The sequence below is a fragment of the Pteropus alecto genome, unplaced genomic scaffold (genome assembly GCF_000325575.1).
Source record: "Pteropus alecto unplaced genomic scaffold, ASM32557v1 scaffold125, whole genome shotgun sequence".
NCBI lineage: Eukaryota > Metazoa > Chordata > Mammalia > Chiroptera > Pteropodidae > Pteropus > Pteropus alecto.
In genome coordinates this window covers 1,799,603-1,812,410 of record NW_006436888.1, presented here as the reverse complement: position 1 = coordinate 1,812,410, position 12,808 = coordinate 1,799,603, and the positions used below count along the sequence as shown (strand labels likewise).

Genomic DNA, 12,808 nt, shown 5'->3' with positions numbered 1-12,808 from the left:
GCGGGGAGGGCGGGAAGGCGGGCGCGCGCGGGGGCGGGCCGAAACCGCGTCCCGGACCCTGCGGGCGCTCAGGGCGCAGTCCCTGCACCCCCGCCGCTGCCCGGAGGCCGGGAGCGTTCCCACTGGCTCTGCGGACATCCTGTCGCGTCCTGCTGCGATCCCGCCCGGGTCTCGCGGGCGGGCGCGGGCGGGAGGAGGCGAGGGCCTGCCCAGGCGCTGGGGCCTGCAGGCGCTGGACGTGAGCCCCTCTTCCCCGGGGGTCCCCGGACTGAACTGCAGTGGGAGGCCCTTCCCAACTGCCACCACAAACTGCAGATCCCTTACTGAGGCTCCTGTGGTCGGGCACCGTCCCTGCCCTTCTTTTGTGAGATGTCTCCACCTTTGGTGCAACCCTACGGAGTCGAAAGTAGTACCATTTTACTGATGAGGAAACTGAGGCCCAGAGCGGTTAATATAGTTGCCGAAGATGGCACAGCCTGTGCAAGGATTTGGGCTCTTGGGTTTCTCACAATGGGGCCTGAGGCTCCTGTGCCAGTCTCTGGGGTTGGCCTTTTGAACTGGCTCCCTCCTGATTTTTATGCATAGTCCAGAGGACATTGCTCTGGGTGGAATTCTCACCCGGTGGCCATCAGTCTCCCCAGCTCTTTCTGAAGCTGTGACTTCTCTGGGCGAATGGGACATTGGGGGAGAGTTCCATGAAAGTACCCTTTGTCTGTTTTCATTTGAGATTTCCTATTTTCTTTAGCTGAGCTCACAGCAGGTACTTAATAAATAAACCAGAAGCAGACCAGAGGCTAAGCCCAGACTGACTGGTCTCCTCAGTCAGAAACAAGGTTCAGAAAGACCTCTGAAGCCAGAACCCCTTAGATCTCTGACTTTCTCCCAAGTCCTGGTGATGGGGGTCAGCCCTTGGAGACTAGGCACCCCTCCCATCCAAGAGTCTCATGTGGGGCACACTGACGGATTTTATTCTGAACTGGGATGCCGCTGGTGCTGGATGTGTTCACCCAGATTCCAGTCTGTGGTTAATGTCTGTGGTCAAGAATTACCACTGTGACTCCACCAAAGCCCAGGGGTATTGTTTCTATTTTATCTTTTTCATTTAGTTTCCTATATTATTACTTGTCTCTTAGCATTCATTCATTCATTCATTCGCTTAACAGCTGTTCATGGTGCTTTTGGGCCTTAGGCACCGTGGAGACTGCCGTAAACAAGGCCAACTTGGTCCGTGCCCTTGGAGGAGACAGATCACATTCATGTTGGTGAAGACAGTGAATGATCACTGGCAGGGGCCACTTTAGCTGGAGGTCAGGGTTTGCTCTCTTAGAGGTGACATTTTTGAGCCAAGATCTGGTCAATAGGTGGGAGTCAGCTATGAAAGGAAGCGGGGGAGAACATTCTAGGTGGAGAAAATAGGGGTGCAAAGGCCCTGAGGTGGGAGTGTGCCTGGTGTGTTTGAGAATCAAGAAGGCCAGCATGGCTGCAGCTCAGAGAACTAGGGGGAGAGGGAAAGGGATGAGGTGGGAGAGGTGGGCGGGGCCCAGATCCGGCAGGGCAGGCCTCGTTTGCTGTAGCAGGACTTTGAATGTGATCTTGAGCGTGATAGGAGGCAGTGAGGGACAAAGTTGGAACAGAAGCAGGATGTGATCTTGACCGTGTGAGAATAGACTGGGGTGGGGAACAAGTGGGGAAGCAGGGAGACCCATGAGGAGCCATCTCAGCAGTCCAAGCAAGAGATGGCAGTGGTTTATATAATACATATTACACACCTAGGGTGGTGCCTGGCACAGAGCAAGCAAAATACAATGGTAGCCATTGCTGTTTTTGTCTAGAACTTTAGGACAAGGCGTACCGGGGGCTTACCTGTGGCTTCAGCCCTTCGTGGCTGGGTGACTTCGAACAAGTTATTTAACTTCACTGAGCCTTAGTATTGTCACCTGTAAAGTGAGTAGAGCAGTACCACATCACAGGGATGTCAAGAAGGTTAAAATAGATAAGGTGCAGATGCAAAGTTTTGGGTACAGAGCCTGGCTCATGGCTGGTGCAATATTCTTATTTTAATTTCTAGTCAGCAACTGGAGAATAAAGAAGAGATAAATGGGCAAGAGCAGCTGGTATGTTTGAAACTCATGAGTAATCTTTGAAGAACTTTTTGGCTAGTTCCTGCCACTATCCCAACAAACAATGGCTGAGGGTCTACTATGTATCAGGCACATGTTCCAGATTATGTACTTTTTTCTACTATCTACTAGTGATAGTGATGATAACACTAATCACAGCCAACACTTACCCACTATTGAAGAGCGTGTGGTGAGTAAGGTAATACTAGCTGATGTGATAGTGAAACGCAGAAATCTGAGGCTCGACACAACAGAAGTTTATTTCTCATTCATAGCCAGCCCTGTCCGGTGTTTGGCAAGTGGCTTTTCCACAGACTGACTCAAACCCGTTCCAGCTTGTGGCCTTGGCATCACCCAGGACCTCAATGTTACTTCCTTCCAGTTAATGGACAGGCAAGGAGATAAACAGTTCCTCCAGGGAGCTTTTTATGGGCCGGGTCTAAAGTGGCCCATATTCTTTCTGTCTTCATTCTACTGGCTAGGACTTGATCACATGGCCATATCTGACTGCCAGAGAGTCTGGGAAATGGCTTCTAGCCATTTTCCTAAGACAAGTTGGAAATGTTTTTTGGACACATAGCAGTTTCTGCCACACCATATTGAGGTACATAGCTAAGTGTGGATCATCTTATTTAATCCTCATGATAGAAGCAGGCACCATTATTAGCCTATTTTACAGATGAGGAAACTGAGGTTCAGAGAGATGAAGTCACTGGCCCAGGGTCACACAGCTGGTGGGAGGCATGCTATATTTAGAGTCCTGGCAGTCAGACACCAAAACTGTAACATCCAGACCTTTCCTGTGGGAATACCATCATTGTTTTGAGAACTGGTTGGAAGCTGCGGATGTTGAAGAACTCTGCAAACACACAGGGTTTAGATATGATGTACTGGGACCTATAGTACCCAGTAGGACTCTATGGAGAGAACTCTGTGGGCAGAACCAAGGGTTGGTATTACCCAGTGTCCATGGTTCTGGCATCCTGCTCCCTTCCGCCATCCCTAAGGGCACTGGCTGGGGGAAGGCACTAAATAAGTCAGTTCAGTTCCCCAAACACTTCACAGGGCCCCTCTCTGCCAAGCTGGGCAAGCAGAGTTGGAGATCCTGGCCCAGGGCTGTTTGTGGCCTCCCCCTTGCTCTGGTTGTGGGTGTACAGCCTGTAGAGGCATTAACGGAGGCCTTTAGGAGGTGGGAAGATGGGGGTTCCAGGATTTTGTGGTGGCAAAAACTCTGCCTCTGGCTGAGTTTAGTTTTGCCTAAATCTGATTGCTATGGCAACTTGATAGCACTTATCTTTTTGGCCTGGTGTGCTGTGTTTCCCGGTTTTCCATTTGCAGAACAGATTCCCTAGTTGGGGGTGAGGGGTCCAGGCTGGACTGATGTGCATTTATGCAGCACCTGCTGCATTCTTGGGTCTGACCTAGACACAGTGTTAGAAGCTTGGAGTATAAACGTCCCAGCCTTGACCTGAGGTGATCTTGGAAGGCTGCCTGCCTAAGTGGAATGAGTTCTGGACCTACCACCTTTAATACGTAAGAGCCCCACCTCTCTGAGCCTTCATTTTCTCATCTGGAAACGGGTTGAGATGAGGATTTAATGAGAAAATGCACATATGCCTCCTACAGACGTGGCACTTAGAGCAGAGGGCACCGTGAAGCCGAGGTCTAAGACGTAGCAGGAACCCAGACACATGACGCTAATGACAGCAGCTGCCATCCACTAACTGCTCACTGTCATGCCAGCCATGGTTCTAAACCTCCACGCCTTTCAACTCATTTAATCTTCACAATGTTATGTGGTAGGTGTTATTAGTCCCATTTTAGAGATGAGGAGACTGAGGCTTAGAGAGGTAACTTGTCCAAGATCATACTGCCAACACGTGGCACAGTATATTTCGGATTTTCAAATGAACGAAATCAGTATTTTCTGAATGTTCACTGTGAACCCCGCGCTGTCACATGCTCCCTATGCACACACAGTATTTTATTTAATCTCCCAGACTACTCCATGAGATGGGTGCCAAGTTTATCTGTATCTTATACTAGGACACTGAGGCTCAGAGAGGCAAAGTTGCTTTGTTGGCGGGTGTTGGTAAGGGGGATTCAGTTCCTTGCCTGGTCTGGGTGATTCCACAGCCTGTATTCTTTGCCCTGCTCTGGATGTGGGAAAAGTCACCTAACACCCTGTAAATACATTCTTAAACTCTTAAAGACTGGCCTTTCTTGTCTCCTGGATGCTGACCCCATGCCCTGAGCTTGGCGGGCTCTAGGACCCAGCAGCTGGGGAGAGTAGGGACCGTGTGTGTGTGTGTGTGTGTGTGTGTGTGTGTGTGTGTGTGTGTGTGTTGGGGGTCCTCCACCACCAGGTCCCTACCTCCTTCCATCCCCCTCCCTCCATCCTTTTCCTTTCTTTCTGCCCCTTCCTTTTCTTCCCGACCTCTTCCTCATTCTACTCCCCTCCCCCTCTATATCCTACCCTCTCTTCCCCTCTGCCTCGCTCCCCTCCCCTCTGCTTTCCCGTCCCCTTCCCCTCCCTCAGCCCCTCCTACCTCTGTGGTCACATGTGGGCGCCGCCGGATTTAAGCCTAATCTGCCCAGTGCTCAGCACAGCATTCTGGCTGTGAGGACTGAGCTAGGCTTGGGGCCCTGGGAGAGGGCCTGTTGAGGGGTGGCTACAGCCTTCCCCCATGAGCTTGGGGCTGGAGGGGTCGTTGGAGGCCCAACTGGCACTGGAGACAGTTATCCAGGTGGGTCCTGGGGGTTGTGCCCATTGCGCCCAGCTTCTGTGGTGAGGAGTGGGCACAGTTTGGGGGTCGAGTGGTGGGAGAGGTGTGGTGGTGAGGTGCACAGGGGCCCCAGTTTGCAGCACCCAGCCAGACTTGGCGTAGAGGGGTGCACAGGGCTCAACTACTGTGGCTCCCTTATCCCAGTGCCCTGTGGAGGGTGAGGGTCCCTACTCCCAGATTTGAGGGTTGGGGTGACCTCTGCTGGCACCATGGGATCCTAGATTGGAGAGCCCAGCACTCTGTGTTGCCCTGTTGGGGTTTGTGAGTGGGCTGTGGGGTTTGGTTCTCTGGGTCTTGATGGGGCCTCCTCCTTCCCCAGCAGGCGACACACAAAAGCACCCTTCCGTGGGGCATTCTGACTCGCAGGCTTCCCTCCATGTGGGGGGTTTCCTGACCATCTCCAGGGCACGTACTTCTTGGGTGGCAGGACTTTGCTCCTGCCCACCCAGGCCAGGGACTCAGGTCTCCCACAGACCCTCTCTCTTTCCCCGCAGACACTGGAGAGCAGCGTCCTGGGGCCGGGCCTGGAGACGGCCCTTGGTGTGCAGGACCCGGCCCAGGACTGTCAGCCTAGCCGCCTGTCCGCCCGCATCAGGGAGATTGTCACCCGCAACCTCTCCCAGCCTGAGAGCCCAGGTACCACCTCTCTCTGTCACCTCTACTCACATCCCGCTCCCCAGCAGTCATGATGATGATGATTGCAGCTTCCATTTCTTGAATCCTCACTGGGAGGCGGGAAGAGCCTTTGATAGAGGGACTCGTTTTGCAGATGAGGAAAGGGAGGCTCAGCGGTGTCATCTGCCCAGACTTAAAACCCAAACACCCCATTCCCTCCAGGGGAAAGCGTGAGCTGGCTGAACCTGAGATTATGGGGTGAGGGTGGGGGTGTGGAAAGGGGGAAGTTCAGCTTAGCTCAGGGGTTTGCCGCAGCCCGAGGGGTGGAATTGTCCATTTCCCACCCAGGCAGGAAGGCTGATGGGTCCCTACTCCTCCTCGTGGGTGGCACCCATGACCGAATATGTGGGGAGGGCACACGGTCACAGCGGGCACGTTTGCAGCTCCCCTGTCCCAGCCCTCGTCCAGCCTCGGCCTTCTTGGGAGACCAGGGATGTTGGGGCCCCCGGAAGCCCCAGACAGGGACCTTAAGAGCCCTCGTCCAGGCTAGAAGAGCCTGGAGGCTCGTGGTGTGTGTCCAGTGCTCCCAGGTGGAGGGAGCCCGCAGGAGCCCACGGGACAGGAGCCCGCAGGAGCCCGCAGGAGCCCGCAGGAGCCTGCGGGACAGGCGGGACGCTACTTTTCCCTCTGGCTTTTCTTTTTCTTTCCCTCTTTCTCTTCCTCTTCAAAACCTGACCAGTGCTATCTTGAGCACTGGCCTCAGAAGCTACGCAAAGCCCTTCGCTTAAGTGAGGCTTTCTTGTTCCCCTGGCGGGGTCCGGTTACGGTGCCACCCATTTTGCAGATCAGCAAGACCAAGGCCCAGAGAGGAGTAGTAATTAGAGAAGGAAGGAGCGAGAACTTGGGGCCTAGCCTCCTGATTCCTAGACCGAGCCTCCTTCCTGTGCCTCCTGGGACTGCTGGGGCCACACTTCAGCCGTAGCTGTGTCCACTCTAAGTCTAGCCCCAGGCCTGTCGCTTTGCCCGCCTCCCTGTTCTTCAGCTCTTTGTGTGTGGTCTAGTGCTGCATCCACTCCCACCCAAGCTCCTGCCTCCCATGATGGGTAGGGCATCCGCAGGGGGAGGATGTCCCCTGGACCTAGGTGGAAGCCAATCATGTACCCACTGTCCCTCTCAGCCCTGCTGCCGGCCACAGAGATGGCATCGATGATGTCGCTGCAGGAGGAGAACCAGCTGCTGCAGCAGGAGCTGTCCCGTGTGGAGGACCTACTGGCCCAGAGCCGCGCCGAGCGCGACGAGTTGGCCATCAAGTACAACGCGGTCAGCGAGAGGGTGGGTGCTGCCTGGAGGCTGAAAGCTGGGCCAGGGGATCCCCTGCTGCGAGGGCAGGGAGACAGCCAAGGCAGGCCCACACACTGGGCAGAAGGGTCCCTTGTGTGGTACTGGCAGAGCCAAGGTTAGTCGAGGACCCCTGAGCCAGCCTGTCTGTGCAGAGTCTTGCAAATCCTTGGTGGATAGAGGGATATCCATTTGTGTGGTTGTGGGCTGTGCCCATGTCCTGGTATTCACCCGCCTGGACAAGCCTCCAACTTGTTGGGACTTGCAGAGGAGCAGGGTGGGGGGCCCACAGTGGCCCCCAGCACTGGGGACAGTACACAGCTAGTTTTTCCAGGGTTTGCAAGGGGTGTGCAGGGCCAGCCAGCCTGAGTTCCACACTGTCGGTCGTGATGGGGCCTGAGCCAGCCTCTGTCCAGTTTAGGCCTCTCATCTTTTGGCCCCTGGCACAGTTCCAGGCTCACAGAGGGCTGCCTCTTCAATGCCAGCTTCTGACCGACAATGAAGCCAGCACGGCCCCTCTGGCTGGCAGGGGAAGGGAAGAAGAGGTGGGAGGTGACAGATCCCTCTTCTTCTGTGACACAACGGGGCGGCAGGGGATTGTATTAAGTCTAGAAAATTCCCTCCTGTGGCTGGGGAGGCCCCTGAATAGTGTGTAGAGAGAGCCTGGTGTTTGTGCTCTGCCTGAGTTGGTGTCAGCATGGCCCCACCTGGAGGCAGGGATTGGGTGAGAATGACCCCCAGGCCTTTTTGCGGGGAGCACGGCAGTCCACAGAGAACATCGGAGCCTGGAGCCTGGAGATTACCTTATTGCAGATGGGGAAGCAGGCCCAGAGGTGGGCATCGTAGGCCCAAGGTCAGTGGTGGGACTGGGATGAGGCCCCTGGTCTGGGTTCTGCGATCCTGTGAAACTATTTCTTCCTATTGCACACTTGTCCGCGTGCTGCAGGTGGCAGGGCCTGCCTTTGTGGCCATAACTGTTGCACATGGGCTGGGTTGGGGGATAGTCAGTGAGGTTGTTCTGACCCTTTAAACCCCACAGCATCCCTAGGAAAACAGAGTGGGGGCAGATCAGGATCTGTGTTCTGTTGATCGCATGTGGGAAAACTGAGGCTGCGGCTCCCAGCGGGCCACCTCCTAGTTCAGAGGGAGGGCCTCAGGGTCCCCTGACACCCCCACTTCTTCCTGTCTCTGAGGAGCAGGTGTTGGGCGAGGCAGTTGGGATGAGAAGGAGGGAGTGGCCATGCCCCCTTGGCTCCACAGGACAGACCCCCTGGGCTCCCCGTGTCCATGGCAACCTGGACTGAGTGACTTAAATAATAATGGGTACTAGGGCAGCGGTTGCTAAGGGAGACAATAAACTTCTTTCATCCCTGGCTTGGTGACACCCTCCTTCCCTTTTGAATTAGGAGTAAAATTGAAAGGCTGTTTTGTGAGGGGAGAAGTTTGTGGAAAGGGGTGAGGTGTGGCTGGGAGTGGCCTGGGCCTGGCTAGGACACTGGGGAAGCAGGCGGAGTACCCAGTGATTGCCTGAACCCCTCTTAATCCTAGAAGCAAACAGCACCTGGTTAAAACAGCTGCGCAAAACACACAAGGCACAGGCCATAGTCAAACCGCACACAAACAGACACAGATGCACAAAACACACCACACAGAAACACAAACTCATCACAGGGATGCACTCAGATTGACGGACGGGGCACAGCAGAAGTGTCACTCATAGCCAGACACCACACAATCCCATGCAGGCCTGGAACGTGTCACTTAGACGCCTAGTCACACCACTACGACAACATAACCAGTTCTGCAGACAACATAACATTGTCTTATGTCTCGTGCATACACACAGCCAGACAAAAGTAAGTATCCATGGGTACATAGAGTCACCAACACACACCACAGATGACACCCAGAGCCCAGGCACACTCCCCATACTCACCCATTAACGGTTGTGTAAATAGATGGACGAACACATGAACACATGGGTACACACAGACATACCTAATGCCTGCACCACAACGTAGACCTGCGACCACAGATGCTACCTCACTCGGGTCCCCATGGAGACCCAGACACAGACACACAGGGTCCCAGGTGGAGACAAATGACAGAACACTGCCCACTCACACCTGTGAGGTACACCTGCATGGATGCACAACACACACAGCACCTCAGTGCCACTGCCAGCACGCTCAGCTGGGGACACTGCCCATCACCCAGATTAGGTGGACTCCTTGCCAACGCTGGCCACGATGAGGCAATCCCCTACATACTGCCTCCCCCCACGCCTTCAGACCGTGTTTCCCCCAAATGAGGTGAAGCCCCCAAGCAGCCCGCACCAGCCCCTCCCTGTGAGTGGCACCCCCGTGGCCACAGTCACCCTGCCCCAGCACTGTCCCTGGGGTGGTTGGGTGAGAGGTAAGAGATGAAGCTGTTTTCAGTTTTCTCAGTGGCTCATCGAGCACCTCCTAGGCGTACGGAACCTGCACCTGCCACTAACCTGGCCTGGCCCCGTTATGAGCACGGATGAGAGCAGCTGCCCTGCTGTTGGCTTCCTTGGGACACGGCCTGGGTGGGTGTGTGAATGCCCTGCCTGGGCTGTAATGAGTCAGGCGCTGGGGAGATTGATGGTGAGCGTGGCGTAGTGTCAGAGTCCGCTGAGCTGGGCCGTTGTCTCGTGGGTTCTCCCTGGGCACCGTCACTCTTCTGTTAGTCCTGCTCATCTTCACCGGCCTCCCCAATAGGTGGAGGAGGCTGAGGAGGCCCCTGGGACTAGCAGGTGCTTAAGGGGCAAAGGGATTCCAAGGTTAGTGGGGACAGCCAGAGCCAGGCATCCTGCCCGTGCCTCCAGGGTCTGATGATGAGGGGGCTGCGAGCTGCCTGGGGGTGGAGGAAGGGTGCTGACAGCAGAGGCTTTCCATGAGGTCAGAGAAAGGGGGGCGTCCGAGGCTGTGCTGGGACAAAGAGGGTATTAATAAGCCGCACTGTCTATCAGAACATCTGCGTGCACCTCTTACAAATCTGAGCACTGTATACGTGGGGAGTGGGGGCAGGCTGGGAGTTTGTATGTGTCGCCCTGGGGATGTTTGACACCACCCTTGTGCCTTATGTGTGTGCATGTCTCAGCTCAGATGTACGTGCTTGTATAGATGCCTCTGTTTGAATGTATTCACGTGTGTTCATGCTATTAATTCATGATCTCAACAAACAGGCCACTAACACTGTTTAGGTCTAAGACACAAGAGAGGATAAAAATTCAGGCTTTCCTGCGCTCACTTAGGGTAGGGGTGGGGACACGTAGGCGTGGATCTAATAATATCAGCCACAGTGGGGTTAGTTGTTTTGGAGGAGAGGCTCACAGTACACCCAGGGCTCCTAAGGTTTACCCTCCGGTGCATCTGTCTGTTTTGTGTGCATATGTTTGTGGGCCCACAAACATGTGTCCACGCACGCCCTGTCTGTCCATGCATGGCTGCATTAGCCTGTGTATACGTGCACTGCATCCTGGGCTTGCCCACATGCAAGGCATTGTGGGCCTGGGCCCAGCCTGGCACCTCCTGCAGAGGCCTGTGCCTGCCTCCCCAGGAGGCCCAGGACTCTCACCCAGGGCCCTTCCCTGCAGCTGGAGCAGGCTGTGCGGCTGGAGTCTGGGGAGCTGGAAACGCAGGAGCCCAGGGGGCTGGCACGGCAGAGCGTGGAGCTGCGGAGGCAGCTGCAGGAGGAGCAGGCCTCCTACCGGCGCAAGCTGCAGGCCTACCAGGAGGGCCAGCAGAGGCAGGCCCAGCTTGTGCAGCGGCTGCAGGCCAAGGTCAGGGCCACCCACTCCTGCTCCTGTCTACCCATGTGCTCATTTTGCCCTGCCCCCGTGCCCTAGGGCTAACCATTCGCTACCCATCCCCAGATTCTCCAGTACAAGAAGAAGTGCTCAGATCTGGAGCAGCAGCTGCTGGAGAGATCCACAGAGCTGGAGCAGCAGCGGCTGAGGGTGGGTGCCAGGGTGGGGCAGGGCAGGCTCTTCCCTCCGTGTGCCCAACCTGATGCCCCACTTCTCCCACTCAGGACACAGAGCACAGCCGAGACCTGGAGAGTGCCCTCATCCGCCTGGAGGAGGAGCAGCAGAGGTGGGCACGGCAGGGAGGGGTCGTGGCTAGCAAGATGGTCCTCTCCAGCATGTGCCCATTGGTCCCTTTTTGTCTCACCCAGGAGTGCCAGCCTGGCCCAGGTGAACACTATGCTCCGAGAGCAGCTGGACCAGGCAAGCTCAGCCAACCAGGCTCTGAGCGAGGACATACGTAAGGTGACCAGTGACTGGACACGAAGCCGCAAGGAGCTGGAACAGCGGGAGGCTGCATGGAGGCGTGAGGAAGAGGTGGGCCCAGGACTGCTGGGAGACCAGTGGGGCCTCGTGGGGCCAGCCCGACCTGAGGGGAAGCACCTCTGTATAGTAGTGAGAACTGAGACTGGGGGGGGAAGGAGTGGGAAGGCCCTTCTGGCTAGGTGAGCCCTTTGGGAGAAACTGTTATAATAATAGCCGACCTTGTTTAGCAGGTCGTACATGCCAGGTGTGCATTTTCTCCTCTAATCCTCATAATAACTGTATATGGTGTGTACTATCATCCTATTTTGAAAGAGGAATTAAGTAACCTGCCCACGGCCACGTAGCTGGTAGCTGGGATGCAAACCCAGGTCCTGGCACTTTCTGCCCTTCCTTGCTGCCTTTTTCAGCTTCTAAACCCAGTTCACTGTGCCAGACAGAGGCTTGGGAGTGTGAGAGGGGCAGCTCTCACACAGCCCTGTGCACAGGCCCAGAGAGCCATGGGAAGACGCCCTGCTTGGGTGACAGTGCTTCTCAGGAAGGTGGGACTTGGGGAGGAAGGAGGCAGCCCTCCCTCTAGCCCCTCACGCAGCCCGTCTTCCCTCCAGTCCTTCAATGCCTACTTCAGCAGTGAGCACAGTCGTCTGCTCCTCCTCTGGAGGCAAGTTGTAGGGGTCCGGAGGCTGGTCAGCGAGGTGAAGATGTCCACCGAGAGGTGAGGCCTGGCCGGTGCAGGGGGCCGCTTGGGGAGATGCTGCTGCAGCAGCTGGGAGGCAACCCCGCTTTTAAGTTGAATTCAACTCAACTCAATCCAACACTCCTACTGTGTGCAGGCCCATGGAGATGCAGAGGCAACTAGTAATAATGAACCCTTACCATGTTGGTGGCAACCAGCGTTTACTAGGTGTTTACTCTGAGCTTGGTTTTTTGTACATTTTATTTCATCTCATATCCACAGAGCCCCTCTCAGGTAGGAACTGTAATAGTTCCCATTTTACAGATGAGGACACTGAGGCTCAGAGAGGCAGAGCCACCCTCCCGTACTTACAGCAGTAAGTGGCTGAGTCAGGATATGCAGCGCCCGCTTTTAATCCACTACAGTATTCAGCTTCTGCTATCAAGGACCTCACCACCTCTAGTGATGGAAAGATAGAGACACCCCAAAATATTCTAGACTGAGGAAGTGAGTGGTTAGTGACACGAAAGTGAAACAGAACATCCTAGATGTTCGGAAGGACGATAGGGAGGTTAGAAAAACGCTCCACAGAGGTGGGATTTGCACTGGCCTCAGGGATAGGTTGGATTTTACTGCCAGAGCTGGGGGTACTCCCTCCGGAAAGCACAGCCTGAGCAAAGGCTTAGAGGGAGGAGAAATGGCAGTGGGTAGGGTTGGGGCGAAAAGCAGGTGGGGGGAGGTCAGGTCAGAAGGGAGACCCCCTCAAAGGGCCGCTGCAGCAGGGGAGCTTGGTCCTGCCTGGTTTTTGAGCAGGCGAGGCGTCGGGAAAGCACAAAGGCAGGGAGACCCAACTTGTTTTTTTTTTCACATTAAACATTTTTTAAATTAATGATCTTTATTTAAAATCATCAAATATTCAACCAGTGTCCAAATTTCCAATGGACTCATCAATGTCACAGAG

The 12,808-nt window shown here is 55.1% G+C and overlaps 1 protein-coding gene across 1 annotated transcript in view; it reads left to right on the top strand.

Moving 5' to 3' along the window:
* The first annotated feature begins 4,559 nt into the window (after window positions 1-4,559).
* CROCC (ciliary rootlet coiled-coil, rootletin) overlaps window positions 4,560-12,808 on the top strand; it is a 36,412-nt gene continuing 28,163 nt past the window's right edge. Inside the window, 8 exon segments of the mRNA XM_006914318.3 lie at window positions 4,560-4,867; window positions 5,401-5,542; window positions 6,699-6,853; window positions 10,479-10,664; window positions 10,758-10,841; window positions 10,916-10,977; window positions 11,060-11,225; window positions 11,780-11,886. Of these exon segments, the coding sequence (XP_006914380.1) occupies window positions 4,808-4,867; window positions 5,401-5,542; window positions 6,699-6,853; window positions 10,479-10,664; window positions 10,758-10,841; window positions 10,916-10,977; window positions 11,060-11,225; window positions 11,780-11,886 (962 nt within the window). The 5' untranslated portion in view covers window positions 4,560-4,807.